This window comes from Cervus elaphus, chromosome X, assembly GCF_910594005.1.
Source record: "Cervus elaphus chromosome X, mCerEla1.1, whole genome shotgun sequence".
In the NCBI taxonomy this organism is placed as follows: Eukaryota; Metazoa; Chordata; class Mammalia; order Artiodactyla; family Cervidae; genus Cervus; species Cervus elaphus.
This window is the reverse complement of record NC_057848.1, coordinates 154,307,351-154,329,010: the sequence shown is the minus strand read 5'-3', so window position 1 is coordinate 154,329,010 and position 21,660 is coordinate 154,307,351. Positions and strand designations below refer to the sequence as shown.

The 21,660-nt window shown below is 34.4% G+C and overlaps 1 protein-coding gene across 9 annotated transcripts in view; it reads left to right on the top strand.

The window, feature by feature from the left end:
- The window catches only part of CNKSR2 (connector enhancer of kinase suppressor of Ras 2), a 271,251-nt gene that overhangs the window by 102,141 nt on the left and 147,450 nt on the right, over positions 1–21,660 (top strand). For all 9 annotated transcript variants that reach the window (XM_043895762.1, XM_043895760.1, XM_043895759.1 and 6 more), the window contains exons 5-7: positions 1,429–1,470; positions 15,459–15,578; positions 21,407–21,466. In XM_043895762.1, coding sequence (XP_043751697.1) covers positions 1,429–1,470; positions 15,459–15,578; positions 21,407–21,466 — 222 coding nt within the window. The remainder of the gene's footprint in view (positions 1–1,428; positions 1,471–15,458; positions 15,579–21,406; positions 21,467–21,660) is intronic.

The following is a 21,660-nucleotide window of genomic DNA, read 5'->3' as shown; positions in this document are numbered from 1 at the left end:
CTGTAGAGGCAGCATGGGGAAACTGGGCAACTTCCCAGCTTTTCCCAGGTTATCTCTTCCCAGTATAATTGTGTTTAAAGTTAATTCTGTAAAATTGGACTCTTCCAAATTATGATGTAAGTACACATGCACTTCCAAATGTAAGTGTTTTATCTACACCTTGCCTCCTCTGTATACATAATTCTTTCATACTTAATAAGGAATTGACTTTATATGATTATATAGACATAGAAGTGATTGTTTGTAACAGACTTCTCCTTTGGCACAGGAGCCCTTCCAAATGGAAAGACCCAGTCCCTAAGTATTTCTATTAGTTTGTGAAATGAATTAGACCAAATTTAATGTTAAAAAAATTAGCCCCCCAAAGAATATGTGCTTCTTCTGGCAAGGTATTCTGGTGAAATAGTGTTACCAAAAGCTATGTTGAACAAGATTCCTTTTTGTCAAAATTAAATTCAGGGGGAAAAGTGAAATGGATTCTCATTCCTTGAAATATGCAATACTTTGGAATGTATATATTTTTTCAAAATTATCTAGCCAAATAATAATCAGTTAACTTTATATTTTGGGGTTAAAGTTAGTAGTTTAAAATTCTTAAATCATGCAGAGCAATAATAATTCATAGTTAAAATATACTTATCATTTACTGTATGTCAGACAGTGCTGAGCCATTTATTTCATTTCCTTCTTTGATTCTCACACATCACTATTGGTTTACTGCTATTATCATGCCCATTTTATAAATTCCTTGAGTAAACTGTACCATAGAAACACAGAGTTTCTAAGCAAAGATCACTTTGCTATATTACTGTTTATAAACAAGTCTAGCAATTGCAGATAAAAAGACAATGGAGAACTTTTTAAAATAATTTTTTGTAATTTCAGAGACAAATTTAGGTTAGAACTATAAGTTTATTATTCATTGGTAGCATACATTAATTTTAATTGCATAATGCAAATATGTTTAATATATTATAATGTACTTTTGAGATTCTTTATATGACTATTGAAATTGATGTTAATATTTTTCTTAATGTTCCAATATATAATAAGTATTTGAAATGTTGGACATATTTCAACAAAATACATTTATTACATGTATAAGTTTAGACAGGAAATGATTATAGTAATTTTTCCATTAGTTGCTTTTACATCTATTTAATGTATATTGTCCTTTATTATGTGTGTTTAAAATTAGTAAAATTAGAAAACACAGTTAAACAAAAATTAAAATATCCCTATAACTGACCATCAGAGCAAATCAGTATGAATGTTTTAGTATACAGTATTCCAGGCATTTTCCCATTCTAACTGCTGTTTTTGCTTGAGTTTTCAAGACTTTTTCAAATTGTAGTACCGTTCCTAAGAAAGTATTTTAAAAGGAATATTTAATTTTTTTCAAATTAATGTACGTGTTTCTTTTTTCAGGATTGTACTGTCTATGAAACAGAGAATAAAATTCTTCATGTGGTAAGTATACTTGGATTTGTTTTCATCTTCATTACAAAGTATGTATTCCTTTGCTCAACTAGTTATTAAGTAAAAAGCTACAGCCTGTGAAAAAGTGAGCCCTGTATATTTTATAGGGAACGTACAAAAGAATCAAAACATAATAAGTTGTATTAGTTGTAATCATTCTTTTTTAACTTAATAGAAAAATATGATACAGTATTTTAAGACTATAGTATGTAGCAAGTTTAAAATGCCATTAAAATAAAGAATCTAGAGAAAAGGAAATTTGAAATAAGAATTTTTCACTCTTAATCTGTGACAAAAGGAGATCAGGGGAAAATATTTGGTTTTATAATAGAGATGATCCACCTCTGTTGTCATTTGGATGAAATACTTCATAAAAATGATCAAACTGCCTTTACTCTGATTCTGTATTCACTAACCTTCTAAATTTTAATTTGGCCATATTTATTGAATCAACTAATGACTTTGCATGTGTTTTATCTTATTACTAAAAATATTGAGTATGAGTACATTATACTTGGTAAAAAGGCATCTTAATGAAGTTTGCTGTTTTTCTTTGTAAATCCATTTCTTGGTTGATGCTCATCTGCCCTAATAACTTCACCTCTATTAGAAATGAGTGACAACATAAATAACATTGAAGAAGTTTAGAAATGAATGTAATATATTTATTTTGATTATTTTCCATTTCAGCTAGTGAGAATTTAAAGATTTTGTCTGATAATGATTGGGGCTTCCCAGGTAGTAGTAGTAGTGTTAGTTGCCCAGTCGTGTCTGACTCTTTGCAGCCCCATTGACTGTAGCCTGCCAGGCTCTTCTGTCCATGGAATTCTCCAGGCAAGAATACTGGAGTGGATGTCCATTCCCTCCTCCAGGGAATCCCCGCCCGCCCAGGGATCCAACCCAGGTGGCACGGTGGTAAAGAATCCATCTGCCAATGCCGGAGACACAAGAGATGCAGGTTCAGTCCCTGGTTCGGGAAGATCTCCTGAAGTAGGAAATGGCAACCCACTTCAGTATTCTTACCTGGAAAATCCCATGGACACAGCTGAGTGACTGAGAATGTATGCTGATAATGTTTGAGACAGAGATTGTCATTAACCAATCAATTTACCTCAGAAAACACTTGTATTTTCATGTTATTATTCTACTTCCTGTCTTGGCCTTTTTATTCAAGAATGGTCCAGCCTTCAATAGAAGGTTGTATACTTGTATATTGCTTTTCTCACAATAGGAATTATTTTTTTTAAGAAAATAGCAAAATGTGTAGTGTACCACTTGGTATATGATGCTGGAATACTTTATTTTTATCTTTTTTTTTTTTTTTTGACACAAAGCTAACTTTACAATGGAATACTTTCTTTAAAACTAAAATTTCAGAGAAGTCTCTTTCTGGGTTTCCTGTAATATAGAAGGACATCAAACATTCCTCACTCTTCTGGAGACTGGGCAATCCAGGATCAGGGTACCAGCAGATTTAGTATCTAGTGGTAGTCTGTTTCCTGATTCGTAGAGGATCCTCACATAGTGGTAGAGGCAAGGGAATTTTCTGGAGTTTCTTTTGTAAGGACTCTAATCCCATTCAAGAATGCTCGAAACCAATGCTCTAATTACCTCTCAAAGCCTCCACATCCAGATACCATCACATTGGGGATTAGGTTTCAGTACATGAATTTGGGAGGAATACATACTTAAGTCTAGAACAGATGGTGAGGAATAAAAAAGTATAAGAGTTCTAACTACTATTTTTAAATGAAAAATTTTAATGATAAATCAAAAAATAATACAAATATAATTGAACTTATATTTTAAAGAGACAAGCTCTGTTATTTCGAAATTAAACCACACAAAGACTACCATTACTTTCCAGTGTCAGTTATCCTCAGAAAACAAGGATTTCCTGTAAAACTAATGAAATACTAATTTTCATCTGTAGATTCATAAACATGAACACACAAATTTGTACAGTAACACACTGAAAATATCCAAATGGTACTTAGAATCTGATGTAATGGGAATGGACATAACTTGCCGCTAGGCATGTAAGTTCATAAAACCTTTTTTAGTTAATTTTAAGACTCAAAAACATTAATACTATCATTTATGTAGTGTTTAAAATATGCCTCAGGCACTATTTTAAATGCTCTGTATAAACTAACTCCTTTAATCTTCATAGCAACCTTATGAGGTGGTTATTATTAGTGTCATCTCTATTTTATAGTTGAGGAAACTGAAGCACTAGGAGGTTAGACAACTTTCTCCAAGTGACATAGTTGGAATGGATTTAAGACAGAATTTTAACTCAGGCATTCTGGCCCCAGAGTCTGTATTCCTATATGGAATCTAGTCTAAAAATAAATTCTAAAACACAGTAGCATTTTCTATGGAAAGTGTTTATAGCAGCATTATACATAATAATGAAAAATAGGCAATAATAGGTTAATGCTTCAGCACACTATGGTGCATTCAAAGGATGAAATATTTATTCATACTATTTGAAGTTGTATTTGTGAATATATGATTTGTGAATAAATTTTCCTTATATTTTATGAATATACCAAAAATATCTTTTGACAATATTCATGGAAAGATTCTAAATAATATTAACCAAAATCCAGACTAAAAGCATTATAAACAGAATAAATCACCATTGAAAATTGAAATTAAGATATTCTTTATTAATTTGAAATAGAAAATATTCTTTATTAATATTTGCTTATTTATTTGGTAAGATAATAGCTGATTTCTGTTTGTTTTTTCTTTCAAATGTCATCCCAAGCTTCTTCAGTTAGTGTTACTTTTATAATTAAGTAAATATTTATTATGTTTATAATCCTGATGGCCTTTAATGGATAATTTTATTCTCTGTGTTGTGAGATTGTCAAGAGTGATTTGGACAACCCTTGGCCTAGATGTCCTGTTCACCTTTTTATCCTTAAAATTGGAGAGAGCTGTTTATATTTAAAATGATAAAGTAATAGACTCTGAAGACCAAAAAGCTAGGTAGAAAAGAGCATTGGTTGGTTTCAGTGGTAGACAGAGCTATCTTTTATTCAGTAAGACTGAATAAAAGGAGATGGGACAGCTTGGATTTCCTTGGAATTTTGCCATTAAATATAGTGATATAGATAGCAGAGTGCAACCATAAAGGACAAAAGGAAATGCAGGTATTGGTGTACTATATATCTGAGTGATTGTCGCCTGATGATAGAGAGTAATTTATTTTACCTCTCTTGATTTGATCTTTCCCTCTCAGTGAGGCTTTGTCCCTAGGCACACATTCCCTGGCATGTTGGAGCCCATCTGTTTTTCCCTTGCCCAGATCCTTGTTTCATACAGTAAATCAGTTGCAGGGAGTCTGGAAATCTCTTCAGTTTTGTGCCCTACTTTCTCCTCACTCCCACCTTTCACTACAATCTATAAAACTGGAGAGTATTCCTGAGAAGCCATTTCAGACCTTGTGCTTTAGCAGACTTATTCTGCTTGTCACAGCTCTGCTGCCCTCCTTGGTGAGCTGGGAACACTTGTCAGCTTTGATAAACTCATGAAAATCCCAGTCCAGGCATTGATTGTTAAAGTCACATTGTTTAAATCAGATTGTACTGAGCTCAAATGCACCTTTTACATTAACCAGCAGTGTGGTCTTCTATCGCACTTGCTTTGTACTAGCATTTTATTGCACCCATCTTTTTTATAAAGATGAGAGGAATAAATAAAGTAAATGCCTATTTATCATTTTAGTGTTAACACTATCTTTTCATTGTATAGTACTTTACAGTTTACAGGGCATTGTTATGAATGCTGTCTCTTCGCTCTCCAAACTATATATTTTTTTCATTTCTTATTTAAGTTTGATCATGAATTAGGCTTATTTTGGCCTGTTAACTATTTGTTTTATTTCACAAATATTTCATGTATATTTTATTCCTCCCTTTAAATTTATGCATTGTTTACCCCTAAACTCCATTTGAAGTGATATTACTGTCCCTTCTCTGCTATCTAGACTAGAAATGGCTAAAACTGAATAGAACTATCAGTTAGGTTAAGAGAAGAGCCTGGAGAGAAAATTAAAAGCTCATTTTAGACTTTGCCCTACCATCTATATCATGTCATTTATCTAAGCATAGTTTCCTCCTAATCTCCCCAAACCTTGCAGATGTCAGTACTAGTGCAGCAGCATGCTCCATAATAAAATAAAAGTCATCATATTAATATTTTATTTTTAGAGATTTCTTCAAAGCAGTGACAGTCTAATGATTTTATAAAAATAGTTTCATATTGGGTCCCTGATGCTATAAAATGGCAGCTTTCCCAATTATAGACTCTTCTCTTAAATCTGTGATCCTGAACCATTGCAAACTGAATGTTTTTGTATGGTTGACATTGTGGTTGTAACTGGAGCATTTAAACATACAAATTATGGTCAATCTCATTAAAACATGAATTCTAATACTGGTTTTGTAGATAGAAAGCATTAAGATGCTTCTTTATTTTGAAAGTTAATGTGACCCTTCCATTTTGGCCCACTTCACTATCTTTGTGGTCACCCTAAAAAAGCACATTAACTCTATTACTGAAATAGGCATTGATTTCTTGAGTGTTGTATTAGATTATCTTCAGCTTTTGGCACTTTGGTGCTTTATAAATTATTTTAACTATAAACTTAAATTCTCCACAGCTGATGTCCCATGTAGGAATGAAGAAATCTGTTAGACTATGATGGAGTTAGAAGATTATTAGTCTTTTATGGGGCAAAAAAAAAATGTGTATATACTAATGGGAATGTGACCACACATAAAAAAATGATTTGTATTCAGTGTCTTTTTAGTTTGTCTTTATGATTTGGATACACAGTATGTAAGTTGGTATATTTATGGATGTTTTTGCTAACATCACATTTGCTGAATGCATTATGCATTGTAAAATGCTTTCATATTCAGATTGACTCTGAATGTACAATCCTGTTTATCAAAGAGTATTTGTTTCAGTTGTTAAGTCAAATGAGGCCAAATAATGTAGTAGAAAGAGCAGCAATTTGAGAGTTAAAAAGATTTTATGTCCTGACCCCATTCTGGCACTTTACTAGCTATGAACAAACTAAATTAGCCTTTCAGATTAAGTTGGGGTAGTGGAGTGTGTTTGATTTCAAAGATCTAAATGCCATAACTCTTTGGTGACTCACAAACTCAGTAAAAAACAGTATGGCCACATAAAGAGATGATTGAAGGACTGTCTTAATCTAAGACCATTCTTTATGTGATCAAAGACACTATGTTTTTTTAGAAAAACTAAAGAACTATAGTTATTGTCACTGTAAATGTAAAGATTTCTTCAAAAAGATAATTGAATCCATCTGGAGACAGAAATCACACAGTAGCTTAAACAAGGGAAGTTTAATCTAAATAATTATTAAACTGTGGTGGAAGAAAACCTCTAAAGCATGCCCTAGGACTAAGACAGAGTACCCAAGGAAGGCCAGCTTGTAGGTGGACACTGTTCCTCCAGGCTGAGGGTCAGCGCTCATTAGAATGATCACATTGCGGCTTCACTGCGTGGCCTAACCAGAGCTGGTCCAGACAAGCAGGAAACAGCCTTCCAGGATACAGGCAAGTGATGTTGGTCAGAGTCCTCACAGAGGGATTGGGAAGCTGCTGCTGTGAGTGTGATGCTGACGGCTACTGCATGGTGGTCAGTGAGCCCACGCTGAGGCTGTGAGGTCACTGAGGGACTACATAGTCTGGGCATCGTGGATGTCCCCACACACTTCTGCTAATGGACCTTGTACCAGAAGCAAGTAAAACAAAACACTGCACAAAGGGAAGAAGAAAAGCCTCCCTCTCCTTTCCCTATCCCTCCAGCACCCTCTACTGATACAAACTTAACATTGTCCTTACTGTAGAGCACAAAGGTCCAGCCTATTTCTAGAGCAAACACTGAAGGGTGAATTTGGAGCTGAAAGCCCGTGAACTAATGACTGGTACAATGTGATTAACTCTTTTCTCCATAAAATCACATATGGCAACTTTGAACTTCTCTGCTAAAAGTAAAGACATTGCTCCCAGGTATCTGCTATTTGTTCCCCATTTGTCCATAAACTGTATATATGCTGCTGCTGTTGCGTCACTTCAGCCGTGTTCAACTCTGTGCGACCCCATAGACGGCAGCCCACCAGGCTCCTCCGTCCCTGGGATTCTCCAGGCAAGAACACTGGAGTGGGTTGCCATTTCCTTCTCCAATGCATAAAAATGAAAAGTGGAAGTGAAGTCACTCAGTCGTGTCCGACTCTTAGTGACCCCATGGACTGCAGCCTACCAGGCTCCTCCGTCCATGGGATTTTCCAGACAAGAGTACTGGAGTATATATAGTGCCTGGATTTTCCAGAAGCTCATCCAATCATAATGAACTGTTTCACTCTTGCTATTTGACTCTGAAATAAAATGAAATCGTCTTCCTAATAACCTACATCTTGCTTGAACCACTGGTATTTCCAGACTCTTGTTAATCTTTAACCTTGAAAGTAGTGTGCATTCTAATGAGTACCCCTCTCATCTGCCTGGGAACTCCCTATAAGCCTGTTGGCTCTGCTTCCTGCCTCTGAGAGAGGAGGTAAATAGGATGGAGATTTTCCCAGATTCAGTTCTGGTTTCCATCTTACTCTTTCCCTATCAGAAAATGAAAGAGCAATGGAGGTTCATGTCCCAGCTTTAATTCAGACCAGGATGCCTCAGAAAAGTAGTTGTACTGATGCTGAAGCTGCTATACTTTGGCCACCTGATGCAAAGGGCCGACTCATTAGAAAAGACCCTGATGCTGGAAAGATTGAGGGCAGGATGAGAAGTGGGCACAGAGGATGAGATGATTGGATGGCATCATTGATTCAATGAACATGAGTTTGAGCAAACTCCAGGAGACAGTGGAGGACAAGGAAGCCTGGCATGCTGCAATTCATGGGGTTGCAAAGAATCGGACAGACGACTTAGTGACTGAATGACATACAGGATGCCTCATGAAAGTAGTTGGAAGTAGGAAGCATCATGGATCCACTTCTTGCTCATCAAAGTAGGTGTACATTTGGGACTGATGTTTTCTCACTGTTTGGTACTGACCTCATCATTCTTCGATGATTATTATTTTAAAGTGTTATTCCTTCTCTGTCATCAGGAACACAAGGACAGCATGGTTAATGTCAGTGATATTAAGAACAAGCCAAATACATCACCAGAAACAACTGTCTCAATTTGAGAAATCCTTAAGCATAGCAGTGGCATTTAAATCATGTAACAGATACTCAGTGCTTTTTGAATGAATGGATGGCTTAATAAAGCAGTGGTAGTGGTGATTTCTTTACATTTTGCCAATAGTTTTGTTGTGCTTTTTCCCCACCATCAGAGTCTGAAACTAAAGGGATTGCAGAGTTTTCTAGGTCTTTTTGGAACAAAGTTCATATGACCTTTATTACTTATTTGCAAATACAGTTGCTTTCTGAAGCTCTTTGAGACTCTTAATCTTTGTTATATACAAATATAATTTTTATATTGGTTTAAAATTGAAATTTTATTCTATTGTATTAGTTTTTAAAGTTTAAAAAAGATTTCTCATACAGTTCTTTTTACTCATATGAGTAAGAAATTCTTCCTATGTTGGGGAATGTGTATGTAATTAATGCTTTTTAACATCAATTTAAATTGATTGTTCACTCCTCTTTTAATTTTTATTCTATATTCGAGTATAGTTGATTTATAGGCTTCCCTTATGGCTCAGCTGGTGAAGAATCCTCCTGCAGTTCAGGAGACCTGAATTCAATTCCTGGGTTGGGAAGATCCCCTGGAGAAGGGAAAGGCTACCCACTCCATATTCTGATCTAGAGAATTCCATCAACAATATAGTCCATGGGGTCACAAAGAATTGGACATGACTGAGCGACTTTCTCTTCACTTCATAGTTGATTTACAATGTATTAATTTCAGGTATATAGCAAAGTGATTTGATTATACATATATCTATTCTTTTTCAGATTCTTTTCCCATTTGGGTTATTATAAAATACTGAGTAGAGTTCCCTGTGCTGTAGAGTGGGTTTGTGTGTGCTCAGTCGCTTCAGTCGTATCCGGCTCTTTGCAACCCTATGGACTTTGTGACCACCAGGCTCCTCTGTCCATGGCATCCTCCAAGCAAGAGTACTGGAGTGATTTGCCATTCCCTCCTCCAAGGGATCTTCCCGACCCAGGGATCGAAGCTCCATCTCTTAAGTCTCCTGCATTGACAGGCAGGTTCTTTATCACTAGTGCTACCTAGGAAGCCCAAAGTAGGTTTAGGGAACCATTATAAGTGCAAAATTGCTAACTCAGCATAGATCTGGCAAGTACTATAAACACTGTATTTCTGAATGAAGTTTATATAATTTAGAGTTTTCACTATTTAATATTGGACTAAATCTGTACTATTTTATAAAAACAAAGCCTTTTGTTTACCAATTATATTGGAAATATCCTAAATTGGCAGTTACATGATTTATAATACTGAGGTATAATTTTGTATATAAACCAAATAAAATAAAAATGTGCTCTGTCCTCTAGATATTTTAGTTGAAATATTATTTATATATCAATAACTATTTTAATATGTATACATTATTTATCAAAACTAAACTTTTGTTAATGTTTTCCATATTATTGATAAGAAACCTGGATTATTTTTGCTGTTCTTAAATTGTAGCTTTCACATTTTTCCCATCTTAAAATGCATATTCATCTGTTTATTGTTTCCTCATTTTATCTTAGTTTCACACTGTTGTCCCTTTTATATATGTGTATACCTGAAAGTAGAAATTTCCTTGTATAAATCCTTTTGTTAAACTTCTGAACCTGAGGTTCTTTTCTATGTCAAATGAGTTTCTTATTTTTAAATCTAAAGATAATTTCCATTCATTTCCTCCAATATACTCAGAAGAATAACTATCCAGTATTCTACTTATTTAGAAAAGCATAAAATTACTAAGTAGCTTATTCATGTCTGGCTGAATGTGCTCCCAGGCTAAGAGGCTGACTTAAAACTTCTTACCTACTCCTTCCTTATTCACTGTTGTTTGCACTTAGAATGCTTTCTCCATTTCCTTTTGAAAATACTATAGTTTATTTCACGTATTAATCTAAAAAGTGTCTGACAGGTTCAGTGATAATGAAAGAATGCTCATCAGAGATACTGAAGTAATGCTCTGTTATTGGTTAGTGTATTATTGTAAGATTGCTGTTTTTCGAATTTTCACAGTGACTGAAATGTTGCTTTTATGACTTTTTTTTTTTTGCTTTTATGACTTTTTAAAAACCACTGTTTTATACTAAACGTGCTATGTTCAGATATTTTTTCCCCTAAGAACTTTTAGATTTAGGTGAACCAGCCATACACTGTATGCAAACCTATATAAAATATACTATGTGTATAGGATAGAGGATGAAAAGGTCCTATTTCTTCCTGATAATATAGTATATGATTATATTAATTCAAATTTGAAATTTATATAAATAACTGGAGAGAAAAAAAATGACAATACCATTAAATCCAGCCCATGACACTCTTCTGTTTTAAAAGTTTCTTAAATCCTAGCTAGCCATGTCTGCTGTTATTCAGTCACTGATCTTTTCTCACCGTTTTGGGCAGTATAAACAGAATCCAGAGGGTCTGTTATAATACTCATTGCCATTTTATGTTTCCTTTATACTAAAGACATATTATTTTACTAGGCTTCAATTTAAAATTGTAAAAGTTGTTTCTATTTTTAGAACTAAAGATAAGTAGAATTTAAAGTCCTTTGATATAAATATTGCAAAAATAGTGAATCTCCTTTATGCAAGTGGCTACCAGTTATCTTCTAGCTAGAATAGAGTTGTCTTTTTTGTTGCTAAAATTGCAGGTTTTCCCAGAGAGCTGCTTCTTACATACTCTCAAGTCTACTAGTTCTTATCTAAACTGTATTATAAATTGCAAGAACATTTGTAGGCACACCTTATATTTCATTATACTGTGTAGTTTAAACATGCTATATAAGGTCCCTTTAATACTAACATAGATTTTGAATAATAAAAAAATGAAACTAATCAGCAACAAATGGAGATTTAAGGATTGAAGAGATGGTAAGGGTAATGATTAAGAAGTCAGACTGTTTTGTTGCCAAGACAGTGACTTATTAGCCTTGCTTTCTCATCTGCTAAACTGACTATAACTACTTCAGAAAGTTGTTAAAAAGATGCATGAAATAGTGAAGTATTTAGCGTTGTACAGGATACATGGTAGGTGCTCTGTAGTGTTGATGTTAACTTTTAATAATAAAGAATGTATTTTCTTAGTATATTATAGCTAATTTTCTTTTTGTGGGATATACTATTAGGTAGCAATAGATAATACTTTGTGTTAATATGATGGCATAATATTACAATTTCACTGAAGGGAAAAATTAACTTTTTACAAGAACATGTAGGGCATCATGCTAAGTGACCTAAGTCAGACCGAGAAAGACAAATACTTTAGATGCCACTTACATGTGGAATCTAAAATCTACAACAGACTAGTGTCAACTGAATAAAATACAAAACCTAAAAGTTAAGAATTATGTTTTATTCGGTGGACTGTCTGAGAACTCAAGTCCTATAGGCAGCCTCTCAAATAGTTCTGAGGGACAGCTCCCAAGAGGTTAGGGAGTAACCAGGGTATATATGGGTTTTTGCAACAAAGACTAGGGAACACCAAAAGATCACCGTTAATTAAAGAAAACCAAACATCTCAAGTTAACGAAATTAGTACTTGCCCTGTATGGGAAGATGCAGGGGTCTCGGCTCACTGAAATTGATTCTTTTGATACACACCTTAGCCAGCACCCTGTTCTTTTCCATCCTCAGTCTCCTTGGGTGCACCTTTGAGGGTGGCTGCAGTGGCTAAGGGCTTGGTGGCCTCCGCATCCTTTGTTTGTGGATATGGCAGACAGTATTTTTCATTCACATTACTGAATATAACAAAAAAGAAACCAAGTCACAGATATATAGAGAACAAAGTAGTGGTTACCACTGGGGAAGGGAAGAGAAATCTAGGGGTGGAGAGTGGGAGGTACAAACTGTTAGGTGTAAAATAGGCTCAAGGATGTGTGGTACAACATGGGGAATCTAGCCAATATTCTATAATAACTGTAAGTGGAAAATGACCCTTAAAAATTATTTTAAAAAAAGAAAAAGTTCTAAACCCTACTTCAAATTCAGTAAATAAGTAAACAAATAAATAAAAACAATAACTTCCTTGGAACTTTACTGTAGTACCCTTAATGTGGTTTCCTGCAGTGGCTTGATGTATGATACAGTAATGAGTATAGAATTAGCATATGAAACCAAGCCATTTTGTATCCCTTCTAATTGGCTTATCGAACCAAGTGCCAAATGCTACAATATAAAGATTCTAGTATATTATCTCTCAAACAGGGAGCAGGGTTCTAGCAAAGTTTCTTTTCTAAATCTTTCTATTATTTTTTCCAAAGTTTTTAATCTGTTAAACCCTGATAGCTTTGCTAGTAAAGTCAATGTTTTACTCATTTTTCATATTTCCAGCAGACGTAGAACATAGCAGGCATTTGACAAATAAAATTACTCAGTAGATAAATCTGAAAAAATGATTTGCAACTTAATATGGTAGATTTAATTGGTATTTTTCTTGTAAAAACACCTACAATGTAGTTTTTCTGCTTTTCCTCCTACTCCACTTCTGAGTGCTTCCATTGCTTGAATAGGAGAGCTACTGTTGCTCATTACTAGTGTGTTATATGAGGCCTTGAGTGTTGCAGTACACATATGTTGAGCCATTTTTATATATTCTTTACCTTCCTATTTATTTTCAGATTATCATGCAATTCAAGTATTCTATATAGAAACCCTTCATATTAACATTGTTATCCATCCTGTCCCCCGCCACTTGAGATAGAGAGAAAATAAGAATGAAAATGAAACCACTTAAGGAAGGAAAGGAATAGTTAAAAGATTTAAATCTGCCCCAGTTGCTTTTCTTCCCATCAAACAGTAGCAATTTGAACCGTAGACATTTTTGTAAAGGGCTGCCATTCTGTCTGTTTCCTCGTGGCGGCTGATGAATATTTTCAAAAGAAATTTAAAAAACAAAAAACACAGAAACTACAGTCCCAGGATGGGCTGCATAATATGTGAGACCCAGTGCAAAGTGAAAATATGCAGCTCCTTGTTCAAAAATAATTAAGAATGCCAAAATGGCCCCAGCAGAGTGTAATACTAAATGCAGGCCCTTGTGCCCAAGTCACATGCCCATGACGCTAACCCTGTGCAGTGCCCTATAGTTCTGAGAGGTAGTCTTCCTGTTGGCACTTTGCTTAGCAGCCCTTCAGGGTAAATACCTTCACTGTATCTCTTGAAAGCGCTGAAACTTGAATATCAGAGAGAGTAAAGAGATTTGAACTTCCCATTATGACCATGCAGTGTGATTACTGGTCATTGTAACATCATTAGCAAGGCCATGGAGTTAAGAATAATAAGATAATTCATCCCATGAGTGAGAACCGAGCCCTTTGAGCTTACAGAAAGCAACAAGGGGAGGATAAACATTTATTTGATGTCTTCTTTGGATAGAAACCATATTAGACTTTTAAAATATATATTCATTATCCTGATTTGTCATGTAAAGCACATAAAGTAACTTTTATTACCTCATTTTCTACATGTGTAAACTGAACTTCAAGGATATGGGATAACTTGCTCACAGACACACAGCAAGTAACTGGCAGTGTGGTGATTGCCTACATCTCTTCATACCAAGCCGATGCTTCCCATGCTGTCCATGGCCTGTCCTTAGGGGTTGATAGCCACAGTAAACGTGCAGCCATGAGAAGCAGATGCAAAGGGCAGGGCTGCAATAAGGGGGAGAAATTTAGTCAGGCAGTTTCTGTGGGGTGAGAACGCTGAACCTAGCAGAGGCTGAGGGCATGGAGCATGTATAGAATGCAGCAAGTAAAGAGCCCTGCGGGAACTGACGCCCCTAAGTAGAGTAATGCAGTGGTCACAGAGCAAATGTAACGTGTTAGAAATGGATAGAAGGTATGAATAGATTTATCCTAATTTAAGCACTAATTTTGTGTCCTCAGTCAACAGCAACAAATGTTCTAGGATCTGTCTCCCAGGGGTAGGGGAGGAAGAGAAGTCAGAGATGAGTAGGACATGTTCCTAGCCTTAGAGGGCTTCTGAATGAAGTTATACAGTTTCAGACAGTTCATAGAACGTTGAGAAAGCGGGTTTGAGGGAGTGCCAAACTTTGCCTGGAGGAAGTGGGGAGTTTACAGAAAGGTAACCTTGAGCAGGAGAGTCTAGACAAATGAGAGGGAGGATTTGGGAGATTCATTTTCCATGGATTTTGGTTGGATTTTTTTTTTAACTTTTCTGATCATGAAGTAAAAAACCTTCAGGGTTTTTGAAGTTGTTGAATTCTCTTCCATCCAATGGCTGGTATCAAGAAGTGTTCAGGTTATTAAGATTGTTTCTAAATAATCATTTCATTTTAGATCAGATGAATCAAATAATAGAAACAAAACACAACCGTAACTTTCCTGAATATTTTGATGTATGCATTCATGCTAAGTCGCTTCCGTCGAGTCCAACTCTTTGCAATCCCGTGGACTGTAGCCCGCCTGGCTCCCCTGTCCATGGGATTCTCCAAGCAAGAATACTGGAGTGGGTTGCCATTTCCTTCTCCAGGAGATCTTCCAATTTTGATATATAGTTCTTATATTTATAATTTAGATATAGATGTGTTTTGTGTGTGTGTATTTCTTAACCTGAATATCTTTTTAATACAGATTTTATAAAATAAAATGCCAAGTACCTTCTTCTATTTTTTCTTTTTACTTGTAAAAGATATTACAATAAAAAGTGATTTATGTTATTTACAACATGTGTTGACCATAATTTTTTGTTTGTTTGTTTTCAGTGTAAAACTCTTTCTGGAGTCTGTGACCACATCATATCCCTGTCATCAGATCCTCTAGTTTCACAGTCTGCCCACCTTGAAGTGATTCAGCTGGCAAACATCAAACCAAGTGAAGGGCTGGTAAGAGAAACCATGTTTATCAAAACTACCATCCATCAACAGACAGCTAATAGTATGGGTGGGCAGCCCCCAAATATGAGAATCCATTAATTTTAACAGAGTGAATAGTTTTTTTTTTCCCTAGAGGAATTGAAGTGGTGGGAGTTAGTCATGATAAAAAGTTTTATGAAGATGAAAAAAAATGAAAGAAAATTTAAAATAGTGATTTCTGAATTAGCCTGTTTACTTTGGTAAATAAATTAGCTTTAGCTACATTTTTAACTCTTATCAAAGTTCCTTAGATTTACAGGAAATTTAAGAATTTTGTAATAAAAACCGCAATGTTACCTGCTGATGCAAATAAGTGTTTTGTTTATTTTGCTTTTGTTTGCTCGTTTTAATAGGTCTCTTCCCTTAGGTTGTATAAGCTAAATAAGCCCGATATTCTTTGTAATTCACATCTTTTCTTTCTTTTAAGGGTGAGTAAGCAGGTAGATATTGCTAAAACTAGGCTAACATCTATGAGATATATTTTTATTATGTCATAATAAAGATAATCTATATTTTGTTCACCTGATGAAAAATTGTATTGACTCTAAATTTAACCCAAGGCATACCTTTTATTTTAATGAGCCTCTAGAAAGAAAACATATAATATTACTATTAATAAGTGAGAGATAAAAAAAAAAAACCAACAAGAAACTGACTGGAGAAATCTTACCTACTACACAGCTGTTTCCTGATAGTTTGGTGCTACAGTGTTTCTACTCTCCCTTTAGGTGAATTTTCTAAGAGTACTACTAAGGATATTTTAGAAAGTTGAAATCTTAAACTACTGTTAACAGTGTAATTCAGATAATATATTCTTATAGATCCCTGTGCTGGTTTAACTTTTTATGTGACCTTCCTTCTTCAGTGGTGCCTGTGTAAGTGTGTGTATGTATATATATACATATATAACTGTTTGTGGGGGCAATGCCTTCATTGGTCACCAGTGAGCTTTTTGGCTTGAAGTCCTGTTTTCTATAGAGCGAGAGATCTATAGATAGATCTATAGATCCAGAGAAAATCTGGATACTTAACAAATTACTTTTGGGTAATCATATCACAGATCCTCACCAGTTTGCCGTGTATGACATTAAGGTAACGTACAACAGAGGCAGAGATAAAATCCAGGTAAATCTAAATGAGGTGCAATTTACCAAAGTTTGTTCTATTATCCCACAGTTAAACTTGGGGTGGCTAAAAGGAGGTGAGAGAAGTTTAGGAGGGTGACTTTAAAATTAGAACTACTTAAGTTCCAGCTCAACCATCTGAGGAGGGATCTGCAAGGGAAGATGAAAATAAAATAGATGGGGTAAGTGCCCCAAAAGGCCAAAGTGGGAACTCCAGCCATGGTCTGGGAGATGGAGGGAACAAAGACCACTGGAAGGAGTCAGACAGGAAAGATGGCAAAAAGGATCACGACTCCAGATCTGCACCTGAGCCAAAGAAAGCTGAAGAAAATCCAGCCTCGAAGTTCAGTTCTGCAAGCAAATGTGCTGCTCTCGCCATTGATGGTGAAGATGAAAATGAGGGAGATTACACCGAATAGACCTCTGCATTCTGTGCTTTCTCCTAGTCTCTCTCCACCCTGGAACATTCGAGAGCAAATCAAACCTCTATCCAGACAAGACAAAATAAAACTCACCATCTCCTGGAAAAAAAATAAAATAAAATGAAATAAAATTAGAACTACTTAGAGGAATCCATTTAAAAGGGTAATCAGCATTTCATTGGGAAAATATTTCCAAGGGACAAAAAGAAAAAGCTAATATGTTGAATATTCATAAAAGGAGTTATGTGTAAAACCATTTCATGTGATTCATGTTAAAGGGGAGATGACGAAATATAAATCTTATATAACTTTACTCAAGGTATCATTTTAAAAATCAATCACCTGATTTAAGTTTAGTCAGTCACGTTAAATAGATTTGAGAATTTGGGTGACATTCAGCATGAGCTTAGCCATAGAAGTGTTTAAGTGAAGGAAAGAAACAGAAAGACATGGGAGAATACCAAGCTTTAATGAAGTTTAATCAATTTAAAACATCTGCAGATGGTCTTTCCTCTTTCAGATGTTCCTCTTTCAAAGCGGAACATCTCTCATAGGTAAAAGGTAATGGGCTTTATTCTTGCATGGCTAAACTAGATAGATTGTTCATCAGCTTTCTACCTAAGCAGTCAAATTTCCTACGATTTCTTACTTTTGAGAGTCCTGAGCATTATAAGGAATAGTGGGCATTGTGCTTAGTAATGGTTAAAATATATCAAGCTAGCTTCTAAAACTCTTTTAAATAACAATAATTAGCAGAAAATTAAAGGAAGGAAAATGAGAACTGTTGGAACATATCAAAACTAGATCAGAGCCAAGAGATGGAAAGAATAGAGAGGAAAGGGCTTAGGGAGCAACCTTGAGGAAGCCTCTGCTTTAGAGAGTTCTTTTGCCGTTTAGGCTCTTGGACTCGCTCCTAAAGTGCTTTATTCCATTGACTTGACTGTGAGGTTGCTTTGGCTCATTGGTTAACTGCCATTTGGAGACAGTGAAGCAAATGTCATTTTGGCAAGCTGAACAGAAGACAGGGAGCTGTTGGGGTCAGCTCCAGAATTAATTAATTGCTTAAAAAAAAAAAAGAAAGGAAGAATGAAGATTTTGATGAAATGGAAAACCAGATTTGTCTCAGTCCCAGAAAAAGAGCCATTTGAATTACATGTCCTCCTGCTGTTTGACCCTTTCTGAGAGGTGACCAAGTGATCAGATGTATTTCTGTGAACTCTTCATTATTCAGAAGATGATTAGTTTGTAACTCATCCAAGTAACTTGTTTTTTCTCTTACTTTCTTTTTGTGCCTGACTTTTGGCCATTTTCCTCGTTAGTACCACCAGAAAATTTAAAAAGCTGAAGAAGTCAGTCTTGATTATGAAAAGCAGTTACAATGAATGGTTTGTTGCATAAAACAAAATATCTTCCTTCTATGTAGCATTTAAAAAATATGTTTTATTTCTGGTTTATTTTTCATAACTATGAAGTTGCTAAAACTGAACTCTGTATATATAGCTAGATCCTTATTTATTTAAGCATTTTAAAAATACATTTTGTCCATCTAAAAAAAATTAGCTTTAATATAAATTACACAACATTTAATTATATATAATGATGAAATCCTCTTCCTATAACTAATTGATAGCTTGTTTTAGCTTACAATTGCCATTTTAAAAGTTCCTGGTATGTGTAGTAATTGCATACAGATTCATTTCCTGAGTCATAACTAGATTATCTCCATGAGTTCTTATTATCCTGATGAATATAATGACTTTTCTAAATATTTATGTTAGGAGACTAGACTTTCTCTATGACTTAATCATTTAAGAAATTATATAGAGCTCTTGTCACACACCTTAATTCATAATCAGTAATGCACTGTTAAAAGAAGTGTGGAGAGAAATATAATCAACTTTTACTTGAAGTTGTCAGAAGAGATGGGTGATTAAAATAAATCTGTAAAAGGTCAAACCCAGTTATTCTTTTATAACCACATTGAGCTTAGTATATGTGTGCTAGAGAGGTCTTCATCTTTGTAGAGTGGATGTTAAACAGTCAATGTTTGACTCAGTATCTACAATTTCCAAATATTCTGTTCTAATAGGAAAGTGAAGGTGGACAAGCCTTCTGTTAATAAATCTGTAAATTAGGAGCCTCATGGTTGAGAATATCGTCTGAGCTCGAAACACAGCTTCACCTCCTTTGGCAGACCTTCCCAGTCTATCAGTAACTCAGTTTCCTTATTTCTAAAACAGAGATAATCATAGTGTGTACCACACAGACTATTGTAAATAAATGTCACACACTAACACAGTCCTTAGCAGATTGTAACAAGTAGCTGTTAGTGATGATAGTGATAGATAATGATGAGTGATGATTGTTGTGTATGTCCAAGTTATATATTGATATATTGTTTTATTTCACTGTTTTTTTCCCACTTAATCGTCTCACAATCCTTCTGTATAAAAAAACTAAAACAAAATTTAGTGTTTAGCTCTTACAAATGTACTTAAAAAATCCTTTATTAATTTGATGTCATTTGGTTAACTCCCGTGGGAAAAATGATTGCAAGAATCTTGTCCCATTCTAAGTAGTGCTGTTGTATTACCTTCCAATAAATAATGGGATTAAATAAAGTATGTTATATACTTGTCACCTGTGTAAGGTTGAATATTACCATATGGTTATAGCCAAGAACTAACCAATTTCTTAATTAATTTCTATTTGTATGTTTGTTGAGGTAGTTATGTATTTCATATAAAATGATGAACTTTCATATAAGAAATTAGAATTCACAGATAAATGAACATCTTGTCAAATTACATTTATTTTGTTTCATATTAAGAGATCCAGGCTAAACATTCTCTGAACTGATACCAACATCTTAGACATACAACATTACTGAAATGACTTTTCAGAATTAAAACCTACCCAATGACTTCTTAATAATTCTATGCCATGAACTTATTGCTTCTTGTTTTTATTTCTTAGTTATTTTTAGTGAATACACAAGTAAATTTAGATGTCAAAATATTAACATTCAGGTATAGGAAATTAACACTGCAAATGTCTACACATAATTACTTAAATGTCTGCTTTTTCTGAAATGATTGTTCTCAGTTATTAAGTCCCTTATATTTCAGGTTTCAGGTTTATTTTAAAGTTAGCATTTTTCAATTTTTGAAGTCAATAGTTGAGATGCAAAGTAGTTTCAAAGTAAAACTCAGTAAATTTTTTATCTAACAGAATGTTCCTTAGGAAAAAAGGCCATTCGGAGAATCATCTGTTTTTTTCTGATTTATTTAAATGAAAATATTTCGGTATTTAAAATATGAATCCTTTCTTGTGATATTTTTTCTTTTAGGGTCCTGTCACTGTGCATAACTTAAAGGTTTCGTTTGTTCTTAAAACTTGAATAATTTGAAGATTTCTAGATAATATTTTATCTTTAATGAAGCTTTTTCTGAAATCACTTTGTTTAAATGGAAATGGAATTTCTTTTTTATTGGGGGGAGGGGGTGCCACACATTACCTCTAAATTAATATTATTATGATTTTAATTTTAAATATTTATTTATTTTTGGTCACAATGTGCAGCTTGTGGAATCTAATTCCCCAACCAGGGATTGAACCTGGGCCCTCATCAGTGAGAGTGTGGAGCCCTAACCACTGAACTGCCAGGGAATTCCACCTCTTAATTATTGATAGAGAGGTCATTGGATGTAATTATTAAAACTTCAGCAATAAGATTAAGACAGAATGTGTAGGATACCACAAAAGAGGAACAGAAAAAAATTTTTATATAAACAATATTTTATCATTCTTCTGTCTCCAGTAGTTCTATAGTGGCTCTATAGAAACCTACTTTTTATTGTATAATATGTATCAAGTATAATAAACTAATAATATCCCAATATTTGAATCTCTCATTGTAACTTTTATTTTGCCACAGCACATGTAGTATGGATTTTGAGGAGAGTGAACTATGTGTTCAGGATATTGAATTACCATGATCCATTTTGTAAGTTCACTTTTCAAGTAATCATTTGATTAAGCTGAGTACAGGCTTCTTCAGGCAAACTTCAGAAGCCAGAACATTCAGATAGGAATTTCTTAAAGTTTGAAGACAGCCTTATTGAATCATGGATTCATCCCTGGAGCAATGGCAATTTTAATTTGATAGGGCAATTCTTTTTGTAAATGAGGTTATGATATCCTTGAAAATACTTGAGTTTTCATTTGTTTTCCTATGCTGTCTTTTTTTTAGGGTATGTATATTAAATCAACATATGACGGCCTCCATGTAATTACTGGAACTACAGAAAATGTGAGTATTCTAACGTTTCAAATTTTGGAGTATGTTTTTTCTTTTATTGTTAACCAACTTATGGCACTTACATAAATCCGGTTGACTTCTGAGGAAATAAACAGATTACAATATACAACTAAAAAGACATATTGAGTTAGTAAGCACTGATTTGGGGAGAATTTCAGTCATTTTTGTTAGTTTAGAATAGCTAT